The sequence below is a fragment of the Gambusia affinis genome, linkage group LG08 (assembly GCF_019740435.1).
Source record: "Gambusia affinis linkage group LG08, SWU_Gaff_1.0, whole genome shotgun sequence".
Lineage (NCBI taxonomy): Eukaryota > Metazoa > Chordata > Actinopteri > Cyprinodontiformes > Poeciliidae > Gambusia > Gambusia affinis.
Genome location: NC_057875.1, coordinates 19,876,069 through 19,900,595, shown reverse-complemented (window position 1 = coordinate 19,900,595; position 24,527 = coordinate 19,876,069). Strand labels below are relative to the sequence as shown.

The 24,527-nt window shown below is 40.1% G+C and overlaps 2 protein-coding genes and 1 non-coding gene across 3 annotated transcripts; 2 read left to right on the top strand and 1 right to left on the bottom strand.

Annotated features, from left to right (window-relative positions):
- The first annotated feature begins 60 nt into the window (after positions 1-60).
- On the top strand, positions 61-8,914 carry hal (histidine ammonia-lyase). Its single transcript, XM_044124772.1, has 20 exons — positions 61-400; positions 513-573; positions 663-690; positions 765-839; positions 923-995; positions 1,123-1,189; positions 1,275-1,312; positions 1,418-1,543; positions 1,663-1,802; positions 1,973-2,020; positions 3,143-3,290; positions 3,387-3,482; positions 3,647-3,705; positions 4,391-4,471; positions 4,603-4,668; positions 4,745-4,910; positions 5,938-6,072; positions 7,217-7,325; positions 7,415-7,484; positions 7,646-8,914. Exons 1-20 carry the CDS (start codon positions 154-156, stop codon positions 7,775-7,777), a joined length of 1,965 nt encoding a protein of 654 aa, XP_043980707.1. The 5' UTR covers positions 61-153; the 3' UTR covers positions 7,778-8,914.
- Positions 8,915-10,974: 2,060 nt separating this feature from the next.
- On the bottom strand, positions 10,975-11,061 carry trnay-gua. Its single transcript is given in 2 exon segments — positions 10,975-11,010; positions 11,025-11,061. It is a non-coding gene; the product is annotated as a tRNA-Tyr (tRNA).
- A 3,825-nt stretch (positions 11,062-14,886) lies between these two features.
- On the top strand, positions 14,887-24,057 carry LOC122835601 (netrin-4-like). Its single transcript, XM_044124769.1, has 10 exons — positions 14,887-15,186; positions 15,284-15,846; positions 17,551-17,823; positions 18,240-18,366; positions 19,901-20,089; positions 21,561-21,768; positions 21,924-22,036; positions 22,126-22,194; positions 23,193-23,366; positions 23,545-24,057. The coding sequence occupies exons 1-10, from the start codon at positions 15,126-15,128 to the stop codon at positions 23,685-23,687; spliced, it is 1,920 nt and encodes a 639-aa protein (XP_043980704.1). The 5' UTR covers positions 14,887-15,125; the 3' UTR covers positions 23,688-24,057.
- The last annotated feature ends 470 nt before the right edge of the window (positions 24,058-24,527 follow it).

Here is a 24,527-nt window from a genome sequence, read left to right as displayed (position 1 = left end):
AAAGCAAAAAAACAAAAAACAAAAGGTGCTATTTGGGCGAGGCGTGCCTCCCTCAGCTCGCATCTGATTGGTGTTGGGGAGGCGTTCGGCTGAAGGTGGAACCTGGGAGCCCAGAGCGCAGCGCTCACTGCGGCCGAGCCTCGCCGACGCGCAATGCCTCGCTTTACCGTCCACATCCGAGATGAGTGGGTGGCAGTGGCCTGCCGGGACACCTCCAACAACATCCAGTGGCTCGGACAGGAAGCGTTGAAGCGGTACATGAAGAACAAACCGGACAACGGCGGCATCGGGTCTGTGAGGGAGACGCGGTTCTTAGTGCGCAGGTGCCAGGGTCTGGGCTTGCTGGACGTGGACGACACCATCGATGATGTGCTGGAGGATAATGACTTTGTTGAACTTGGTAATGACTTTAGGCTTAAATGCTAGACAACCCTAACTGTACATATGAGTATTGCTTAATTCAAATATATTTTTTAAATTTAATATCATTTTTCTCCTAAAATTGCTTCCAGCAATTGAGGGAGACACCATGTCCTCCGACTTCATCCCATGTGAGCCCGGAGTTTCGAATATGTATCCTTAGACCTGCAAAACAGACATTAGAGACATTAAAGTAAATCCAAGTTTGGACAAAGTGTATTCTTAACCAGACTACAAAACAGCACAGCTGCATACAAAGAACCCGCAGAAGTAAGTATATTTTCTGTTTAACGCCTATAAAAGGATGTCAGATTTGGTTTTTGTGACACATTTTGCTTGTGCAGTACATTGGTTTGGATGGCAACAGCCTGACTTCCACTGATCTGGTCAACTTAGGCAGAGGACTCTATAAGATAAAGGTAATGATCAAACACTGTAGTGTTTTTTCTGTTTGTGGTAAATCTTTGACTTCCCTCCTTCCACTAACCTTTTTTCTTTTCAGCTGACTCCGGAGGCAGAGAAAAAGGTTGTGCAATCACGAGAACTTTTGGACACCATTGTCAAAGAAAACCGAAGTAAACCCGCATTTGACGACTGATTAACTGCGGGGAGCGTGCTGTAAATCAGTGATCGCAGAATTTTGCTTTCCCACTATTTGATGCCACCATGAACTTTTTTTCTCTGCATCTGTCGTTTCTGCAGTCGTCTACGGAATAACGACAGGTTTCGGCAAATTTGCCCGAACTGTCATTCCTGTCAGCAAGCTCAAGTAAAGGCAACCTTTTCTGGTTTAATCTCTGTAAACTGATGCAGAACGATCCTCTTTTATGCGCCACACACTTTCTGCTCCGCAGGGAACTCCAGGAAAACCTGGTGCGGTCGCACTCAGCAGGTAGAAATCTGCAAAGCCCACCTTGAGACTGACACTTCTGAGCATTCAGTATGTTGAGCTTTGCTGCAATGGGAAAGGCGCTGAAGTTTTTGCTGTGATTTGTAGGTTTGGGGAACCCATTGAGTCCGGAGAGGACCCGCATGCTGCTCGCTCTGAGGATCAACGTTTTAGCTAAAGGTTACAGCGGGATTTCTCTGGAAACCCTTCAAGCCATGATCCAGGCCTTCAATGGTAAGCTTCAACTAGACCCATCAAATCATTTTACCCAAGCTGATTTGCTATTCTGATCACTTCTTTAAAAGTTGATTTCTGACCAATCCTTCTCTCCAACTTACTTTGCCCCCATGCAGCCTCCTGCCTCTCCTTCGTTCCAGAGAAGGGGACGGTGGGAGCCAGCGGAGACCTGGCCCCCCTCTCGCACCTTGCCCTGGGTCTGATGGGAGAAGGGAAAATGTGGTCCCCCAAGAGCGGATGGGCTGATGCCAAATATGTACAGTCACCTCTCCATAGTTTCGACACATCAGCTCTGTAGTAATAACTAAAGGAAATGAGGGTCGTTCTTGGAAAAGCAGAAGGTTGCTAGGTCCAATGGGGAAACATGTTTGCTTTTTGATGACCCCTGTCTTTGTACACGCTCTGTCTCCTTTTACCCCTGGTCAGGTCCTGGAGGCCCACGGACTAAAGCCAATATCACTGAAACCCAAAGAGGTAACATTTAAAAATACACACGTGGTGAAGTATTTGTTTATCTGAGATTAACGGATCAAAGTACACACCTTGTTCTAACAATTACAGGACGCTATTTTTGTCACGCATTAAGTACGACAGACAGACAATTATCAAATTTTAAATTATTTATGAAAAAACAGGTTTGAAATAAAATAAATAAAACCTAAATACAGTTTGCTTAAGTGTACGGGCAGTCATCATGAATGCCACTTGAATTAATGAGACCTTTGAGCCATTCTTTTACTACTTGAGCATTTATCCATTATTTATACCTGTGTGAATTTAAAAAATACAAAATTACAATTAGATGTTAGTGTGCAGCTAATTTTGTTTTTAAAAATCATTGAGGTCATATCCATCATCATACCTAAAAAAGAAAAATGGTAAAATTCATTGGAACACCCAGATTGATGTCGTATTTATTTTGATGAGAAACGACTGAGTTGGTGCATTTAACAGAGATGATGGATTAAAGGTGATGAATCAATTATTGAAATAATCGGCCAACAAGTCAGTGATTGATTAACTGTGAACTGGAGTGTACAGGTTAGAAAAAAAAGACATTTTGCCAAAATTGTACAAAAATTGTATATATTTTGCATTTAAGAAAATGAATTTAAAAACTTTGTAAATATGTTCTAACCAGAACCTCTCAAGAGACGTAGTTGACTTTATTGGGTTGAAATTCTGGAAAAAAAAACAACAAAAAACTGTCATCAGTTCATCCCTACACTGTATTGATATAATAATTTTCACATGCTGAGGTTTGAAGATGCATCCTTTCCTACAAATAATAAAGCTTACACCAAAGCAAGGCTGCTTTACCACATTTAAAGGAAAACAAAATGCTTATTTTGTTTAAAACAGGAATTGAATTATTTGATTATTTGGATCTTCTGTATGTCTACTACTAAATACACTGAAGTGGTTAAATGAAGTATCTGCAGAAATTTCCATCTGATTAATGGATTGTCAGAATAATCGATAGATTGATTAATTGCTAAGGTAATTGTTAGCTGAGGGCCTATATTCCCACTGTCCACCGCCTGGTAAACATGACAAAAACAAATAGACAGTTTCCTCTGTCCGTCATTCGCTCAGGGCATTGCTCTGATCAACGGTACCCAGATGATCACCTCTTTGGGGGCGGAGGCGGTGGAGCGCGCCCGGGCCATCGCCCAGCAGGCGGACATCGTTGCTGCTCTAACGCTGGAGGTGCTGAAGGGAACCACTAAAGCCTTTGACAGCGGTGAGCAGCAGCAGGAAGAGCGGATGTGACGTCAAAGTTTCTGCTTGCCGTGGATTTACCCACAATTCCTGCCGACACACTGTCGTTCTTCCACAGACATCCATTCACTGCGTCCCCATCCAGGCCAGACGGAGGTTGCCCTTCGCTTTCGGTCGCTGCTGGACTCTGACCACCATCCGTCTGAGATCGCAGGTTAGCAGAGCGACGCAAACCCAATGGGAATATTAATTAATGAAACCACTTTTTAAAATAGTAATACACATCAAATTTGTTACCCATAACCAGGTGTCTTTGTGCATGTGGAGTTAGGGAAACATGGTTATGTCACTATGTGTAATGTTGATGTCTATTTTCAGAGAGTCATAGGTTCTGTGACAGGGTCCAGGATGCCTACACCATGCGCTGCTGTCCTCAGGTAACTCCAGGTCAAATTTAGTTTAGTTAGTCAGATTACCAAAAAGTTGAAGCTAAGCAACGGAAATTTTCCAAGTGAAAGTCAAATAAGTTTCACCTAATTTGGGAATAAAGTTGCAAGACATTCTGAACCAATTATTTGCCCTGGTTGTCTTTCACAGCATATAGTAAAAACAAACTAAGATTTAGTACTTGGTATTTATCATCAGTAGTAATCAGGGTAAAAAAAAAAAAAAGAATTCTGATCATTTATAGGTGTGTCTTAATAAATTTGACTTGAAGTGAAAAGACAAACAAAAAAAACAAAAACGTCAGCAATTCAAAAAGTGAAACTGTGGAGGTTTACTGCAGACGTTTACTACTCAGATTAATTTTGATTTTGTAAGTTTGCAGATGACAAAAGTCAAAACCTAGTTTCTCAGAAGATTTGAAAGCAGTTCAAACCATAAGTTTACATTCTCTGCACAACAAGACACATTTTTTGTTCACTGGCTGGAGTTAAATTAGATCAAACATCTCTTGTGTTCGCTTAAAAATTGTTTCTATTTGCTGAATTATCAGAACCTGGCAAGAACATGTTTTAGACCTTTTGTTTTTAGATATTTCTCTTTGCATTTATTCAAATTTGTATTTAAATATGTGCTGTTTGGATTTGTTTTTTGATTAGTATATTTCTTTGTATGCAGGTGCATGGAATAGCAAATGACACAATAATGTTTGTGCAGAACATCATCAACACAGAAATCAACAGCGCTACAGACAACCCTGTATCCTTCAGTGTCATGGAACCATGAAACAATAAGTGTCTTCTGAGAAGATCACACTTTTTCAAAAATAACTTAAGATTGCACATGGACTTCCACTTTTTTTTCTGTTTTCACCTTAACGGCCGTACAAGATGGTATTTGCAGAAAGAGGTGAAACCATTTCTGGTGGGAATTTCCATGGAGAATATCCAGCAAAGGTTTGTGGGTAATAAAACAGCCTCATGACCTTTGAGGAAGTAATTAACTCCTAATGCCATATTTTTTTTCTGAAAGGCTCTAGACTTTCTGTCCATCGCTGTCCATGAGCTGGCTTCCATCAGTGAGAGGAGGATTGAGAGGTTATGCAACCCCTCACTGAGTGAGCTGCCTGCCTTCCTTGTTAATGAGGGCGGCCTCAACTCGGGCTTCATGATTGCCCACTGCACCGCCGCTTCTTTAGGTTGGTTTGTGAGTACAACAAATGAAAATGTTCCCTGAGAATTTTAGGTAACATCTTCACTTTTTCCCCACTTCACTCCTGCATACTGTGTGCTGCTTCAGTCCTTCAACTTTTACCCCACTCTGCTCATTCAGGACATTACGGACGATGTCTTCTGGTATTGACATTGTCTATGAAATATTAAGCTTTATGTGATCATCTTGGGCCCAATTGAAATTAATAAAACATAGCATAATTTCTGGAAAAGTTCTGCTAAAACCTTTGCACTCTTGCACCGCTAGCTATTTCCACTTCATCTAAAAAAAACGTCCAAACGTTTAAATGCTCAATTCAGCTGTTTCACATCTTTTACATATTTCATGAAATCCTAATTCTAACCCTCCTTCCACCCTAATGGCATGAGGGCAGAAATTTGAGATCAAATTATTTGGTCTACATTTTATGAAAGCCTACTAAATTTAGTCAGTGCTTAACTTTTTTTTAATGTTTCTTCTTGCATTTTTTTGCGTTTCTTCTTTTGTTCTTTCACACTGCATGGAATACTGTGGATCATCATGCTAGCGCTAGCCTTGATGCTATCATTATTACTTTAGCTTATTTTGCCTTTTTCTAGCTAATTCTAGATTTTACATGGGTTTTTTTCAAATGAATTGAGTATGTTGGTGTAGAAGCTAATATTAGCCTCTAGTTTAGGCTTGTAGAGGCTAGAAAAATTAGCTTTAGCCTTTTTGCCCATGTTCACTTATAAACAGATGTGCTTTGTGAACAGTGTTCTGCACAAATGTGTCTGTGGGTGGGTTTTTTGCTTTGAGTGAAAGTTTTTTTTTCCAGCTCCTGTATAGTTTTCAATTTGGGTTCTGCAAACTTTTGCTTTTTTCTGCTGCTTTCTGCAAGAAACAGCATTCACACTGCATTTTCGCAGGAAATACAAATTTTTAAGAGCAAATTTATTCAAAATCCCTTTTTTGCGTTTCTTCTTAAGCATTAAATCTGAGTACAAACTAATTTTGACATCTATTCCTGTTAGTTTCAGAGAATAAAGTTTTATGCCACCCTTCGTCTGTGGACTCCCTGTCCACCAGCGCGGCTACAGAGGACCATGTGTCTATGGGAGGCTGGGCCGCTCGGAAAGCCTTGAGGGTTGTGGAACATGTGGAGCAAGGTGAAACGCTCTGTCCGGAATATTTCACAGAAAATCTAAATACTAAATCCAGAGGATCCTGCTAGAGAAGAAAAACCAACACAAGTAATAATAAATGAATGTTCAGACAGTGCTTTAAACAGGTGTGAGTGTAGATTTCTTTTTGGTTTAAGATGGTTTTACAGAATAAAATTCCAAAGGTCTCACTTATTTCTTGAACTATAAAATTAAAAGTCCACTGTGAATTTACAGCAACAGGAAAGGCAAATTTATTTCAGCAACAAGATAATTCAAAGTGCAGATAATTCTTATCTGTTATCAAGTGTAAAAAACTGGAAAAGACAAAACAATACTTTGCAGTGGCGTAATACAGGAAAGTAGGGAAAAGTTGGAATGCAGGCTGAAATGAATGACTTTTCAGTAAACACCGATTAAGGCAACGTTAAACAAATGGGTTTTTAGTCTCAGTCTTTCAGCAGTTTTGCAGTTTTCTGGAAGTTTGTTCCAGATTAGTGGAAACCATAGATAGTGGCGCAAACTGAATGTTGCTTCTCCATGTTTGGTTCTGATCATGGGGACGCAGAGCAGACCAGAACCAGAACCAGAACCAGAAGGCTAAAGGAGGTTAATGCACCAACAGAATATTTGCATATCGGTTAAGTAAGTCGAGTCCAGTAAAAGTTCATTAACCCCTTAACCTCCAATGGAACGCCGGTGTGCTGCTTTTCCGTTGTGTGAGGGTTAAGGGGTTAAAGGCAGTTCAGTGAAACGTTCCGTCATGCCTTATGTCTTAATACTTGCCAGATTTTCTTTTAATCTTTCAAAGTGAGTTAAATAGATTTTCATCCTTTCTGAAGATCAGTCTCAGATTCTGGCTGTTTTCTTTCACTCATTCTCAGTCCGTCACCTCAAAGGTCGTAACAAGCCGTCTGAGTGGAAACGGTTGAACAGTTTGTCGGTCAGGGTTGTTTCTACACAAGGTTTGGTTCAGTCAACAGTCTATCTGTTTTGTAATGTCAGAAGCGACCATGACCTGGCAGTTAACAGGAAGCTGTTGTATAAATGGCCAAATAAAGTCGGTTTGGTTAGCCCATTTTTACCCCTAAACATACTCACATGAAGATATTCTACACTTTAGCACAATTAACATGATTTTTGTGATCAGTTCTTGCCATAGAGCTGCTGGCGGCCTGCCAGGGTATCGAGTTCCTCCGCCCTCTTCGAACCACCACCCCGCTGGAGAAGGTCTACGACCTCGTGCGCACCGTTGTCAAGTAAGTTAGATGGATCTCAAGCTCACAAAAATATAGACACAGGGTATATTGGTCTCCTATTTCCTCATTTTCTGCTTGTACCGTAACAGGCCATGGATTAAAGACCGGTTCATGTCGCCAGACATCGAGGCTGTTCACCGTCTCCTGCTCGACCAGAAGGCAAGAGGCTAAAATATTTGAAGTTTAGGTCATTTTTGTTGAGTCAAACCCAAAAATCTCAATGTATCCTATTGAAATTTCATGCAAAAGAAAGAAAAAAAATTCCACATTTGTGAGGTAGAAGGAAAAGATTTTTGAAAATGTTTTCTTATCAAACTCAGGTGTGGAAGGTGGCCAAACCTTACATTGACAAGTATCAGACCGAATACATCCCAGAGTCTCGACCCAATTCCCCCACTGCCTTCTCCCTGGATCCTCCCGCGTCACCGAGGAAACGTGTCCGTCACGAGTGAAGCAAAGCTTCAAATCAAGTTCGCTCGGTTTTCTTACTGTTCTGCTTGAATCAGTTTTCAAAAGCTAAAAGTATAAATATTGTTACAAAGATTAATTGTTAGTAAGACAGTGGAAGATTCCTGACATGAAAATCTGTGGCGATACGTTGCTTACTTAGAAATGCATTGCAAATGGTTTTATTATCTGGAAAATTAAGTTTTGTAATTTTCTGTGCTTACCCTGACAGCACTGCAGTAAACTTGCATTACTCTTGACTGTTGTTGCTAATGTGGTTTTTAAAACCTCTTCAGTTTCATGCTTTGTTAGCATAAATAAAATTGCTTTGTGTGTAATTTGCTGCTATGTGATGTTTATGCATCAGTCTGTTTTAAATTGTATTTCTCTTGCTAGACCTTTACAAAAAAATCCCATGAAAATCACATGTGACTTTCACATGTGATCACATGTGGTTCACACAAATTTTACATGTGAATGATGTGAATCACACGTGAAAGCACATGAATACATGTGATTTTGGAACGTTTCGTGGTAAAATCACATATGATTCACATGTGAATCACACATTTCCATATGTGATCACATAAAAATCACATGTGAAAACGTGATTTCCATGGGATTTTTTTGTAAGGGGATCATCACATTTTTCTGTTATATTTCTAACTTCATGAAATTGTCGGGGCTGCAGTCCTGCAGTCCTTGGTTCAATTCCCGTCCCGGGGTCTTTCTGCATGGAGTTTGCATGTTCTCCCTGTGCATGGTGGGTTCTCTCCGGGTTCTCCGGCTTCCTCCCACAGTCCAAAAACATGACTGTCAGGTTAATTGGTCTCTCTAAATTCTCCCTATGTGTGAGTGTGTGTGTGCATGGTTGTTTGTCTTGTATGTCTTTGTGTGGCCCTGCGACAGACTGGCGACCTGTCCAGGGTGAACCCCGCCTCTTGCCCGGAATGTAGTTGGAGAGGAACCAGCAACCCTCCTGACCCCACAAGGGATAAAGGTGTTAGAAAATGGATGGATGGATGGATGAAATTGTTGTATGTTTCATTGTTATTTCTACAATCAGTGTCCTGGTTGATCATGTCTGCAACTGTAAACCCTTCATCATCTACAACTCATTAAATAAGTTATACTCAAACATATGCAAACATTTATATTGGATCTCTTCAGCACATTTTTAACACAAAATCTTACCAAGTATTTTTATCTAGTTTCTAGTGCAAATATCTTAGTACAACTGAGATAAGGCAAAATTAACTGGAACCTTTCAGGAAGATATAGGAGCTTATTTTGAATAAAGAAATGCCTATTGATGAAAATAATATTGATGAGAAAGTACTTGTTCCATTGGCAGATTATTGTGCTAACAACATGGGAAAAAATTTTGTTATAAGTGAAATAATCTGCCAATGGAACAAATAGTTGCATAATTTTAAAAACAATCAGATTTTCAAAATATGCTTTTTCCTCTACTCTTACTTGAGTAATTTCTTGGGACAGCTACGTTTTACTTTTACCTGAGTGAAAAGATGTCAAAGAAATGGGACTTTTACTTGAGAACCATCACTGACTGTCCTACTCACCTCTGATTACAAGCTTTGCTATGATTTATTTATTTATTTATTTATTTATTGATTTATTTGTCATTTGTAATCATCATTTCAGTTCACATTTACACCACTAGGTGTCGATATTAACCTATTTCAGAGACATAGCATGGAGACTCTTTTTTTAGATAACAAGTACCCTTTTAATGTAGGGTCTGGTTAAGGGCTTTACGTGGTAAGTGAATGAGATATAATCATCAAAGTGATTGTGTAACAGATACTTACAGAAGACCAACACATAGGTGTACTGTTTGCTCTGCATTTATTCAAAAAGACGATAAAGACACACATCAGTTGTCTTGTGGGTTTCATGTCAACTTCCGGTTCCCCCACAATGCTTGGCAACACTGTGTGTTTTTAGTGTGACATGAACTTTTGCTATGCAAGAAAGAAGCAACTATTCCCAGGAGTTTAGAGACGTTAAGAAAGTATTTTTTCGTTTGATTTTTAATAACAAAATAAAACTTTTAATTGACAATGCTGCTTGAACTAAGCATTTTTAATACCCACCTAGCAGATTTAAAAATCTTTAATGAAATAACTTGATCTTCCCTTTAAAATTAAACATGATACATATATCTGCAGAGCACAACAAAACCACACATTGGCTGTCTTTTGGGTTTCATGTGCACTTCTGACTCCTACATAAAACAAAGTTATTGTCACACAAAAAATAGAAGCCAAACAAATGAAGCGCAATTACAGGCACTCGCCACGAGGGGGCTGTAAAGGACACCCACTGAGCATAAAACGTAAATAAAACACATTTTCACATATAGCCGCGGGTAACAGTGACACTTTAAATTAACCTGTGAATAACGTCTATGTGGAATAATATAGACAAAACAAAGAATATAAAAAATAAAAAATTATTGAAACAGCCCAAGCAATTTCTCTGAATATAACATACCTTCTCAATGCTTTGCAGCAATGTGAGGGAGAGCACGTTACGTAGACAAGTGGAAAAGTGTACGCAATACAAGACCTTCAAAATAAAATTGCTTAAAGAAACATAATTCATACATTTCTCAATAAAATAATAAACAATGGCATAAACTGGTTGCTTAACAAAGAGAATTATAATTGTAATTACTTTCTTTTGTTGCGTAAAGCAACTTTCTATTGCTATGTTGCTGAAATGTGATAAATAAATACATTTGATTTGACTTTTCTGCTGAATTTCCCTGACTGTGGGACAACAAAGGATATTTCTATTTTATTCTACTCTATTTTTCAAAACTATAATTAGAAACGTAACCACGAAAGAAAACAAGCACATGCGTGGACCTGATAACATGCTTGTGTTGAAGGTATTGATGTACGAGACTTACCGTCTGCGTTGTGATTAACCGAAATGCAGTCTGTTACATGTTACTCGGGGATAAAGGTCAGCCTTTTAGGCACTGTACAGTAATCTTTCACACACAGAGGCAAACACGCCTTCATCTTATGATAAAACCTGTTTTAGCTAACGTGTTACGGGCAACCTATATATATTCATGCGTTGCGTCATAGCAGTGTAAAAACAACTGTCAATGTCAACCAAAAGCAGTCATCGCAACGAATAAAAAAATAAAAAAATAAAAAATACCGTCTCCTTCGAGCCGGAGTCGAACCAGCGACCTAAGGATTTCAGCTGTAGCCTCTACAGTCCTCCGCTCTACCAACTGAGCTATCGAAGGGACTCATAGTGATGCTTTCGGCTGAACACAATTAATAGTTGCGGCATTTCTGACGTCCCTTTTTGTAGGTTATATACTATGTTTTGTCTATTTCATCGCGCCAAACAGGGCGTCCGATCCAACAAAATATTATAAGAGAACTGCCCGCATTTTACCAATAAGTTTAACATAAAATCCTTCGTGATAAAAACAGAGCAGAAACAGACGGCACTTTGGAAAAAGATAGAAAAAAAAGATAAACATCATAAAATGAGCTGAGAAAAAAAGCAGCTGTGATTAATTAGCCTGCGGTCTTCTCTGGATGTAGCATGTCTTACTTTTTGTCTGGCTTCTGCACAAGTGCAGACAGATTTCTCCCTAGGGTTCAGTGAGCTGAAGCTGCAGGGTGACAAAGAGGAGGGAAGCATCGCCTTTTACAGTCTGGAAATAAAGCTGGCCAGTCTGACCCAGGTCTGGCATTCTTACTGAGGCATTACACCAGTGCAACACTTATATGCCTGGTCAATGACAACACCGCAGGCGCAACAGAGATCATATTGCAAAAATCTCATGTTAAAACGTACCATTGAACTTTAGCGAATTAACCCATGTAAAAAATCACTTATTTGAAGTGTTTTACTTGTGTATCCTCAAAAAGATGCACGTAATTAACTTAATTATTAACATTAATATATAGGGTCATTTGAACTGACCTTAAGATTCCAGACCTTGAGCTCAGACTGCCGGTCTAGATGCCTAAGATTTCTTAAAGTACTTTGGAGACAAGCAGAAGACTTGTTGTATCGTGAACTTTCAGTCCTTGTGGCGTCATTCTCAAGCTTAGAAATCAACATGTAGTTATCTGGATGTATTGTAATGGAAAGCAATGGATACAAATCTTTATAATTTTATTCAGTTTAGCAAAATGTTGATCAACACTCCTAGCGTAGTGTTGATCCACACCATGACAGAGCCGTCACCGTGCTTTACAGGGGGTTGTAACCTTTTCTTGTCGCTTTGTTAAGATTTTGAACCAAAGCATTCAAATGTGGATCCATTTCTCCCTTCCTCGGATCATCCGATGATGAAGAATTGAGGACAACATTTAGAAGCAGCCAAGGTCAAAAACGAGATTGAAATATCGATATATTTGAGTTGGGGTTATTTTTTAGCAACTTAATCCGAATCTCCGTAAAGTTTTACACACATGTCAAATCAAACATTACAGTACTTTAATTCCTAAACTTCAGTTTGATGGCCAAATTGAGCAAAGTTTGAAAAAAATCAAGTCAGCTTCCCTAAATAATTATGGCTGTTAGTCATATTCCACTCTTTATATTTTTTCTTCTTAATATGGGTAAATGTTGGGAGTTTTGGAGAGCAAGAGGAAGTTGCTTGTAATGTGCAGAGCTTTCTTCCAGCCAATGGAATACAGCACAGAGCAGCCAAGATTAGACATCCTTCCTGAGACAGTTTTCATTGTGATCTCTTGGAATTTGAAGGGCAAAAAAAAAAAGGAGTTCTGCTATGCGACAAATGATCTGGGAAAAACTAAATGCACCATGTAAATCCAGAAACACTCCAAGATCTAGCCTGTTTCCTTTTGAAGCATCGTTGTGACGAGAGCAGCAGAATCCCAGGAATGTCTCGCTTTAGGGAGGAAAAAGAAAAAAAAAAAAACGACCTATGAATGTTCACCACGTCGTCTTTTGACGACTGCAAGGCGATTTAACAAAACGGCTAATTGTCACAGTGCGAACAGACCCACGCTGCACATTCAAACTAAACATGTGCAGATTGTATTAATTATCTTGACAAAATCTCTCTGGACTCAGTCAGGTGATGTCACTTTGAAATCCATAACTGGGCCAGAAGGCATGCGTGCAGCCGCATGATTAATGGGTCAAGGGTTGCGCTGCTCCCCAGGTCCAGGGCTGTTGTCTGTCTGAGCAGACAGACGAGGTGTGGTTAATAAATGCCAGGTAGTCCTAATGATACGTTTCAGGAATGTGGAGGCAATCTTCACGTCTCAGTTAATGTTTTATACCAGTAGCAGCTTTAAAGCTCCTCCTTACAGCATGTTGGTCATAGATGAATCTCGCTTTGTGCTGGAACGTTCTGTTCCATCTAATGCCGCTGATCTGTTAAAATGAGGGGGGAAAAAAGCCTCCCAAAGTCATAAACACCGCCTTGAACTTTTCCACATTCTGTCACATTACAGCCACAAACTCATGTGTGTTTCATTTGGAAATCGTCTCGTATGCATGTTCAAGTCGATGTGTTAATATTTCGCATGTTGGCCAGAGAATCTCATTTTTTCTGTTTTCACCACAAGGCTTGTAGAAAACTTGAGGTTCCCATAAAATCTTGAAAAGCATTGATGATTTTATTTTAAGAAATCTTCCAGGTTTTGGATGATTATAGAACAAAAGATTGAGCACTGAAGTATTTGATTTTCCAGATTTTAATTTTTTTATATATTTTTTGTTACTGATTTAAATGTTATATTGCTCCTTTTTGAGATTTTACCCTTCTGTAATTTGGGTTTTAATTCATTGAATAAATGTGCTTCCATTAAAAAAAAAAAAAAAAAAAAAAAAAATGTTTATTTAAGTTGAACTGTCAACGTTTCTTGTGAAAATGCCAAAAAAAGAAATGAATAAATACACAACACAATAAAAGTGCAATGTTTTAGAATTTATGTGTACAGAATGTTCTTTGCAGAAACTAGATTTATGTTAGAACATTTCAAACCCTAACCGATAAGTGCAAAGGTTATGAAATAGATAATAGACTCTGTAACAGAGTAGATGCCAAAAACGTACTGTAGTGAAATGGCCCGATATCACTCTCTGGGGGGGAAAAAAAGAAAGATAGTTTCAGTGTTGTGTGTTTTCATGATTTGATGGAGATCAGACGTCTGAGCAAGAAATTCAAGGTGAATACTTAGTCCATGTTGTTACAAAAACAACATTAAAACGACGTGAAAATGTGAAGGTTTAGATTAGGAGGTTGTCTGCATATTCAACCCAGTCTCACTCCCAACTCGTCATATATTGACGCATGGCACGTCCGTCCTCGTCACATATTGACGCGCGGGGTACCCCTTTCGCGTCAATATGTGACACGAAGGGTTTTACCTGATGCCTTACCGTAATTTTTGCCCTAAACCTAACCAATTTGTGGGGTTTTGAAGTGTTGGCAGTGTTTGCGAGGACCATTCGCGTAAATAATCCATGTAAAACATGCGACCTTCCAAAATCGTCAAAATCGTCAAAATTTTACGGTGAAGGAACCTGCCCAAGTCGTCACATATTAACGCGAAGGGGCTACCCTTCGCGTTAATATGTGACGCATGGTCAGACGGCGTCCCAACTCGTCAATATATGACGAGTCGGGTGTGAGAATGTGTGATTGTCCACAGTCTTTACAGTTTTACTCTTCGTTTCATAGCCTGAATCTTTCCACAACTCTATCCATGTCCTGTCCACTGTGCTCCTTAGTTCTTCGTGATGCTGTTTTTCTCTAATATGTCTCTAACAAACCTCTCAGACTTTCACAGAACAGCTGCGTTTATAGAGATACAATTACGAAAATTACACACATGTGGTCTCCAATTATTAGTTAAGATACCTTTGAAGACACTTGGCCGCACTGCATTTTATAAAACATAATTTTTTTTAATTAAAAAGTATTTTTAGTGTGACAGAAAACGTTGAAGAGTTATTATTTGCTTGGTTAGAGGCGCTGCAGCTCTTATAGTCTAATTATGAGTTGTAGTGGGCGTGGTCTGAGGTGGGCGGGGCTAATGCCCTTCAGTGCCCAATGTCAATGAAACTTTCCACTGAGAATCATGAATCCTGGAATGACGTGACAGGAACCGCGGGGCTCTAAAACAATATTAGGATTAACAATGGTTACATATCCCCCCCACATAGATGTGATCTCAGCTCTGCAAATATTTCGAAACTATTTCTTTAAATCAGGAAGAGGCATGTAACTAATGCGTGGTTTTCTTAAATCCAGCCTTTAGATGCTCTGCAGCGGATTACTGCACTGTTTGTGGAAGTTACCTCTCCTGCAGGATGAGACTGGAGACTCTATTAGCTTTTATTTTGACGTGCTCATCTTTTTCTCTGTCAGCCGGTGAGTTACAGATTTTTAATTTAAGTTTGAATAAACCTTTTTACCCAGGATAAAAAAAAATTTTTGCTACTTTTTCCCACCCACTTTCTCTTACCAGATCAATCTAAAGTGAAGAGCCCAGGTCGACACAGCCGCTGCTTTGACCGAGCCTGCAACCCCCGCATCGGTAACCTGGCTGTGGGCAGAGTGCTCCACACGCAGACCGTCTGCGGCTCCAACTCTTCGGAGCGCTTTTGCTTCTTTAAACAGACGGCCGGGCCCCGCGGCAAGCAGTCCTGCTCCGCGGCTAGATGCGCCCGCTGCAACGCCGCCAACCCCGCACAGGCGCACCCTGCCTCGGCTATGAGCGACTCCTCGTTCCGCTACCCGGACACCTGGTGGCAGTCTGCTGAGGGGCTGGAGGAGGAGGAGGAGGCGCTCCGGCTGGACCTGGAGACCAAGTTTCTCTTCACTCATCTGATCCTGGTGTTCCGCTCCCCGCGCCCCGCTGCCATGCTGCTGGAGCGCTCCCAGGACTTTGGACGCACATGGAGGACCCTGAGATATTTTGCCCAGGACTGTGAGAAGATGTTCGGCCTGGCTGAGGGTTTGCCTCTCGAGGAAGACGGGGCGACGTGTACCTCTAAATACTCAGGAGCTTTCCCGTGCACCAGAGGAGAGGTGAGGGTCCCTTTAGCATGCAACAGGGGGCCAAAATCGAGCACAATAAAATACAACCAGAATACTGAAATTCTGCAGCTGATTTGGGTTATAGTCCTGAAACACAGAAAACAGGCAAGGAGAAAAAAAACTTAAAGATAAACACTCATTGCTAGATGTTTTCTGTTGAAAGTTAGTGAAGCTAAACACTTCTGTCTGAATACGAAGAGAAATGTGTGCATAGAGACAGGTGTGGAGCGGCAAGTGTAAAATTTGAATGCAAAAAGATTAAATTCTTTTGATATTTAGCCTACCTTTCTCACATTTAGCACTAAAATTTAAATGTATATATGGTAAATTATTACTTTAAGAAAAAAGATTTCCTTTTTAAAGGCCATGAAAATGAGATAACTTGGTCACAAACACATGCCACACTTTTCAGTTTTTAATTAAATCTACATTACTCACTTCGTCTATCGCAGAAAATCCTAATAAAACATGCCCAAATGTGAAAAAAACTTAAGGTGATGCAAACTCTTTTGCAACAAACTGTCAATCCATATTAGCTTAAGTAAAAGGTTCTGAGTTAAATGTACAATGAGAGAAAATGGAGATCTTAAAGAGAAAGAAAGCAAAGTCACATCACAGGGATGAGTGTCCATCTGTCATCCTGAACCAGTAATTTTGTTCAGGACTCAAAATTTGCCATTTTGAGTCCTTCCAGACGGGTTTCTCTCTCTCTAAAGCCTCCCGCTGCTTGGACATGCAGATCTATAAAGCCACGGTCCAGCTTTTTATTTTATCATTAAGGAGAACAGAGACCTGCAGAACCTTTCCAGGGGTCTGAGCCACAAACATGTTTGATTCACAAGCAGGTCACAGTTGGCTACAAATGGAAGAAATTACTTATTTCTTCTTTTTTTTTTTCCTCAGAAGAACTGTTGAACCAAAGAGGTTTGGTTGATAATCAGCTTGCTTTGTAATCTTTGCTTTGCAGCTTTTTGACAGACAAGTTTGAAGTCACAGAACCTTTTTTTGTGTCTTCGCACATAACAAACCCATTATGTTTGCATTTGTCATTTTTTTCTAATCAGCAGATTTACATGCTGTTTAATGGACCTTCTGTTAAATCTGTGGGAACAATTCCACTCTTCACTCATGGTGTCTGACGTGAGAAAGTGAAAGTAGTACACCCGGGTTCATTGCGCACAGAACGATGCGTTTCATGTGTTTATTCTTGTTAATTGTGAAGATTATGGCTTAGAGTTGACAAAAACGCAGAGTCTAGTTTCTTGGAAAATGAGTAATTTATGTAAAACCAGTAAAATAATATTTTCATACAGAAATGTGGACCTACTGAAAAGTCTGTGATGCAGTCCTGGAAGGCAGCTGCAGTGACTTTGGTCTTATGAAAACACTGAACCAAAAACAGCAGATAATGCGGCCCTGCCGATTGTCCTTGACTATGAGAGAAAATGACTCTCTAAACCTCAGACAACTTGAATTTTGTGCCTCTCAGCTCTTCAGACTCTTGGATGTTGACATATAAATCAAGTTGACTTTTTTTTTTATATATATATATTTGTGGTTTATACAGTAACTTTCTGAGAAATTGCGTTTTTCAATCACTGAAGAGACACGATTTCTGGGTTGTTGTTTTTTAAGTTTTCTTTAAAATAAGATCATTTTATAAGTCTGGTTTTCATCTTGTCCTTTGCTCTTCAGGTAATCTACCGAGGCCTGTCCCCTTGGCGCTCGGTGGACCCCTATGGACTAGCTGCCCAGAACCAGCTCACTATCACCAACCTCAGAGTTCGTCTCCTGCAGAGACAGCAGTGCCCGTGCCAGACCAAACATCCGGGAGCTGCCTCTCTCCCGACGGACCACTACGCTATCTATGATTTTGTTGTCAAAGGCAGCTGCCTCTGTAACGGACACGCTGACCACTGCGTGCCAGCCAGAGGCTATCAACCCGGCCCGGAAAAGGCCAGCAGTGTGGTGAGTTTCGATTTAGTGAAGACCGGCTCTGACTCTCGTGCCACTTTATGTGCTGCCTGAGCTGAAAGATGAAGTGAAGACTTGACTCCAAGCCGTTGTTTTACCTTCCATTACAGGGTCTCAACGATGTGGAAATCTCAATTATAGTATTGCGCCTAAGACTTCAACAACCTTTAATCTTAGGCGTTTCATTCTCTGCAGCCTACTGGTTTATTGGCAAGAAACTTAAAAGAGTTTAGATGTGCTATGCTGCCTTTTTACTCAGTGTAAATAAAGTCTGGTGTGCAAATGTTGCAATGCTACAGCAGGAGGGCGGCGGCTCTAAACTCTAATCCAAGGACTGTTGAAGAAGGCGCGCATGCAATCCAACTTCCAAATGTCTTAAAATCATTTTCTGCCTCTTGTCCGATTGGCAGGTCCACGGCAAATGCGTTTGCAGACACAACACGGCCGGCGACCACTGCGAGCGCTGTGCCCCTCTCTACAATGACCTGCCGTGGCAGGCGGCCAACGGCATCATGGGTACACCACACGAATGCCAGAGTGAGTGATGGGGCTAGAAAGTCAAAAGCAGATTGCGAGCCTCTGCATGTTGACACATCCTGAAAATGAATTGGGGGGGTCGTAAATCACACGCGAGCTTCCAGCCACTGATTGCGTCATGAATGTGTTTGTACCCCACGACCTTGTTCACGGTTTGTTGCATCAAAAGCCGTGAGCGTAAATGTGTTATGTTAACACAAAATGCTAACAGAGTGCTGCGCATTTGTGAAGTGAAGCGAAAATTATTTCAAAAATAGAAAATCTTAAAGGCGTGGTTTCCACATTTACAGACTAATTGGTCAGTATTTGTCTTTTCCCCCCTGCAACTACAATTAAATTCTACTAGAGTTAGTCTTTTGGAATATTTTTCTACTGACTTCCCACTTTTACAGACTAGAGTTATTGGTTTCTGCTCTGTAAATTTGCCCCTTTAATTAGATTTATATCTGGACTTTAAGTAGGCCATTCTAGTACATGTCTTTATTGAAACTACTTCAGGTTTCCTATTTAGGGACATTTTGATGCTCGAAGGATAACCTTTGACCCAATTTCAAGTCATTTGAAGCCTCTATCACAACGGTGTCAAACTCATTTTTGTTTAGGGCCAAATCAAGATCACGGTGCTCTTAAAGGGCCGGTTGTTCCAGAATATATTGATAAAACTTGTTCACAAACTCTTCAAATATAAATTTATTCTTAAAATTAAATATTATTAAAGATCTATTCAGTCCCCACAGGATTTTGTGATTCTTTTTGTGATTTTTTTGCAATAAAAATCAAAGTGCTTGTGGTACTAATTTGGAAATATTTGCGACAGTAAATCAGACTTTTCCTTACTCACTGCATAGATCATGGACTGTACTCAAATTAAGGCTGTTTAGTACACGTAAGAAAGTTTTTGACAATTTGAAAAAATTCTGCAATAAACTTCCAGTTATGTATTGGCGCTAAAAAAGTTGGGGATTTGTTGATTTTGCGTGAATTTCCACGATGATTGTCAAGAAACTGGAGGGAGTGATATAATCTGGCAGTAAACAGATAAAAATTGCTTTGATTGATAACATGATATTTAAGCACACTCAATGTTTAGTCTAGAATCTAGAGGGCCACATAAAAAGCTATGGGGGGCCAGATTTGGCCCACGGGCCTTAAGTTTGACACATGTGCGCTAACAGGTTTTGTTTTTAAGTCTTCTAGATTCCCTGCCTCTGATGATGAGGCATGATGTCGACGCCGCCATCTTTTTGATTTGTCAAGATCGTCACAAACCTTATTTTAAAAGGTTTTGTTACAGTCAGCGTTACTTTATTTACAAGTTAGACTACTGTGGTGCTCTGTTTCGCTGGGTTTTATTTCAGGGATATCTGAGTAAATGGGGCTAAGCACAATAAAGTCAATTTCTGCTTCACAACGATGAATAGCTTTGTGTTTGTCAACTGCATAAAATGATAATAAAATGCACTGAGGCAAAAAGTTTCTGATGCAAGTTGACCGCCATGTTTTTACCGACCTGTGCGTTTCCGATTCAACGCAGAGTGCAAGTGCAACGACCACGCCAGGAGCTGCCGCTTCAGTCGAGGACTGTGGCTAGCTACGGGACGGCGGAGAGGGGGCGTGTGCGACCACTGTCTCCACAACACAGAGGGCCGTCACTGTCAAAACTGCCAGAGGGGCTTCTACAGAGACCCGAGCCGTCCCAAAACCGCACCAGACTCCTGCAAACGTAAGAGCATTTGACGTGAACCTGTCCAGACTGGACCTTCCTTTGGCCTCGCACCATAAATGGACGGCAGCAGAAAAGCCTCATTAAGAGGCTGATTTTCCTGTTAGCCTCCAGATTAAAGCGCGCTGATCTCCCCGATAAGAGCATGTACATTCGTTGCTGCTTTATCAGTAACGTGACAGGATGACCCCTTCCTTATCTTAAGCTGTAATATCCTCCCGAGTCAACCGCGTCACCGCTTGGGAACGTGACTGTAACGTCCGACAGCAGAGGAATTTCTCATGGTCCATCTGAGCACATTTTTCCCATTCTTACTTTCACCGCCCCCTCCAAAGGAATGCTGCTGCATTTGTTTAGGAACAAACATGCCATTTTTGGAAAGAACATTTGTCACACATTTGGGAGATCGGAACACAAGTGGAACAAGTAGACTTGGGATTTTTGTAAAGCTTGTTTTCGTTGCGTCCTTTGAAAACACGTTAATCATTCCTCCAGGTAGCTGCTGAAGCAGTCAGTGACTCACCTGCAGGAGACAAAAGTCAGGATGATCCCACTTTGGAGAATCAAGGAGGAATCAGGCTAATCGGTGCATTGTCCATTACTTTCCACTGTGTCAAAACACTGAAACTCCAGTCTTTTCTAAGAGGACTTTCATTGTTTTCCCCACATTACTAGTTTATAAAAAAATTCCCCACTACACAACAATTATGTTATCCTGCTAATCGCCGGTCATTCTTGCACAAATGCTGCGCTGAAAAAAAAAACACCTTTTCCAAAACGAAACGGTTTTGGAAAAACTTACTATTTGTACTTACTATAGTAAGTAACTTATTTATAGTAAGCTTACGGTAATTATAAGTAAGCTTACTTATAATAAGCGTATTACTTATAAGTAATAAGTAGCTTATTACTTATTGTAAGTAATAAGCTACTTATAATAAGTAGCTTATTATAATAAGCTACTATGTAGCTTATTATAATAAGCTACTATGTAGCTTATTATAAATGTCACAAACTAAAATAAAAATCAATCTGTTTCAGAGTTACATTAAAAAAAAAATGTTGTAGATGATCCAACTAAAGTCATATTTCTAATCCAAATAGATGATGTACTTGATTCTGAAGGGTATTTTATATTTCCTCAGGTTGTCTTTGCTACTAAAGCTCCACATGGTAACTCTACATTCAAATGCATTCATATTTATTGGTGCTTTCATTGAACAAATAGTGACGAAAATAGTAAAACTATCAATCCTGACGATGTGGACAGTTTTGTTTTGCACATCAATTGGAACTCATCGTGACGGTGATAAATCGAAAATCTCATAAGAAATTGATCACAATAAGTGAGAAACGATACGATAAATGCCCCTACTATGATGTAATACTCATTGCACTCTGTGCCAGAGTTGCAAACATTTCAGACGCATTAACATGCACTTGTCTTGTTCTTCACCTGTCTGCTTCACAGCCTGCTCCTGCCATCCTGTTGGCTCGGTCCTCTCAGCTGGTGGCACCATCTGCGGCCCCAGCACCGGGGAATGCACTTGTAAGCCTGGTGTGGGAGGCCCCCACTGTGACAAGTGCATAATGGGATACTGGGGACTTCATGAATATGGCTGCCGTCCATGTGACTGCACGGGAGACTGCGACCCCTACACCGGCGACTGCGTATCTGGGTGAGAGCAAACATATTCGTATCAATCAGCATAAATAAATCAAGACAGGGCAATACATACTGTGAAGGGAGATTTGTTTGTTGTTGTTGTTGTTGTTTTTTCTGTGTTAACTCTGAATAGTGTTGCGTCTAACTGACTTTACCTCTGCTGTGCAGCGTAGACGCTGAGGTCCTCTATGCAGCTGCTGGAAACCCAGGAAACAGCAGCAGCGATAGTGAGGCAGCACTATCAAGCGCAAAGGAGCTTTTCTCTGCACTGCACCACTCTGGTGAGGAACTAGTCACCTGTTCCCATCCAGAAATCTGTTGAAGAAAGTACCATTTAATATGGATCATGCTATGTTGTTTTGTGCTGCAGAGAAATGTGAATGCCTTGAAGGTACCCTGGGCAGCCCTAAGTGGTTCTGCGTAGCTAAGTTTGACTATGGTAAGCAGAAATCTTTAATTATTCAGAACTGTGTAAGACAGCTGTTACACAGAGGGCAGGCAACCGTATAATCCAGATGTAGTTAAAAACTTGCAGAAAAAGATGAGCTGTTACATGTTGGCAGTGTTGATATTGTTAAAGTAAATGCACATGGATTACAAAAAAAGAAGTGTAAACTTTGGATGCCTAAGTTGTTTTATTAATATTCATATATTTTTTTCAATGAAATGCTCTGGTGTAAAAAAAAAAAAGTCTTTGTAGCCACACCTCAATGAAAATAAATGAGAATATTATTAAAAACCCTGTTTATTTTAGGAACCTTATCACCAAGTGAAACACATTAAGTAGATTAATTTTTTAGATAAAGAAAGCTTTTAAAAAAAAAATAAAATAAAAAAAATAAAAAACAGAAACGTGGGCATAAAGTATGTTTGATACCAGCTTATAGGTTATTTTCAAAAAGTACTTTTAATCTGACAAATGAGGCTCATTGGGCCGTATATTCTAATTTATTGAATACGACTATATTTAGGAAACTGGAATAAAAAAAGTTGTTTTCCAGACACAAAAGAACTGAAAAAGGACAATGTGAGATAATTATTTGCTGCTTATTGAAACTCAGGGAAGTTTGAAGTGAGTTCTCACCCACAGTACCGGTACAGTGACATCATTTCACTCTGACGTGTTGTTTGTGAGCATAATGTTTATCAGACAGGAAAATGAGTTGTTTTCATTTTGGTTTTTACTTTTAAGTGACTTAAAATATCTGATGGCATCCCAAAACGACTCAACCCAAAAGAAAGAATCCAGATGTTGTTTATCATAGAAGTCTGTATAAATGAAATTAGTCTCAGCTTAAAAAAACTGACTGCATAAGAAAAAAAAAAAAAACTCCCACCCAGCAAAAATACCGATATGTTTCACAGGCGGATATCAGCAGGACGTTAATAAAGTTTCTAACAGATTATTTTTTTTTAAATCTACTGTTTGTGTTGCAGTTGTGGTGGTGAAGGTGATGTCCGCTCATGATAAAGGCTCCCATGCCGAGGTGGAGGCAAAGATTAAGAAGGTTCTACGGCAGAACCCGGAGGTGAAGATCCAGCACGGAAGCGTCACGCTTTTTCCCGAGTCTTGGACTGTCCGAGGCTGTACGTGTCCCATCCTCAATCCAGGTTAGCGCCGGCATCGTCACGAACGCCATAATAACTCAGAACCTTAAGAAGAAGGAAAGCTCAAGCTGGAGCAGTAGTTGTTTAACACTAGTTTCTTGTAATGCTGGCTTCTCTCTGCTGCTGCTCACTTGTATCGTTTATGTATCTGGATAATTGATCGTTTCTGACATTTTTGTAGGAGATGAATATGTCGTGGCTGGCCATAAGAACTGGAAAACCGGCCGGCTCATGGTGAACACCAGGAGTTTTGTCAAACCATGGAAGCCGAGCCTGGGACGCAAACTCCTTCACATTATCAGAGAAGACTGTGGGCGCAGGTAAAACGCTGCCCAGATCGACAAACAGACGGTTTGCTGATCCATCTGAATGTTGGACCAAAGTCTGGTCCAACAATCTGCAGAGAGACTGTTTAGTTTGGATGCTGGAGTGAATGACTCTTATCTCCTCTACTGAGGAGCTTATAGGACAGAAAAAGACTTAGGATCTTTTTTTCCAGTTGTTTTTAAACTACACAGAATTATATTGTCTCCTTCCCAAAATCTGCAAAAAGTTTTTATTGTCCTGTTCCGGTTATTTTATTGATAAGTACTTGAGCATTTTCAAAGTCACAGCTTTTACAATAATTCTTTTTATCTTAGATATGATTAAATTATGACAAGCTGACATTAACGTGTGTGTGACTCCTTGGCAGTGATGTCAGTAACGCGTTAATTTGTAACGCGTTACTGACGTCGGACCACTTTTTTCAGTAACGAGTAATATAACGCGTTGCTATTTCAAATCGAGTAGTCAGACTACAGTTACTTATCAAAATCACTGTGCGTTACTATCTTCTTTTGTTATTTAATCGTATTTCCTCTACGCGTCTTGTCGAGTGACCGACGTCTCTATGCGACAGAAATGTAAACAATGGAGGGAGATGCGCATTTTGTTGGTGGAAAAACTGGAACTATTTTGAGATTCTGCCGCCAAGTCCGATTATTATAAGCGGCTTTGGGCTTCATTTTTTAAAGTCGCTTGCCGATTTAATGAGTGGCGGGTTGCGCTTTTTGGGCTCGTTTTTGAACGTGAAGTTACTCATTTGGGTTTGGAAATAAGCAGAGACTCATAATAAATGCCAAAATTTGTCCGTCATTAAGGTAGTTTTACTCAGTCTCTCCT

Bases quoted from the DNA above. Each gene is read 5' to 3' on its own strand.
- hal (XM_044124772.1), top strand. From the start codon at position 154: ATGCCTCGCTTTACCGTCCACATCCGAGATGAGTGGGTGGCAGTGGCC. The intron at 691-764 runs GTAAGTATATTT...TTGCTTGTGCAG, and splicing joins CATACAAAGAACCCGCAGAA to TACATTGGTTTGGATGGCAA. The intron at 840-922 runs GTAATGATCAAA...TTTTCTTTTCAG, and splicing joins GAGGACTCTATAAGATAAAG to CTGACTCCGGAGGCAGAGAA.
- LOC122835601 (XM_044124769.1), top strand. From the start codon at position 15,126: ATGAGACTGGAGACTCTATTAGCTTTTATTTTGACGTGCTCATCTTTT. The intron at 15,847-17,550 runs GTGAGGGTCCCT...TTTGCTCTTCAG, and splicing joins TCCCGTGCACCAGAGGAGAG to GTAATCTACCGAGGCCTGTC. The intron at 23,367-23,544 runs GTTAGCGCCGGC...ACATTTTTGTAG, and splicing joins GTGTCCCATCCTCAATCCAG to GAGATGAATATGTCGTGGCT.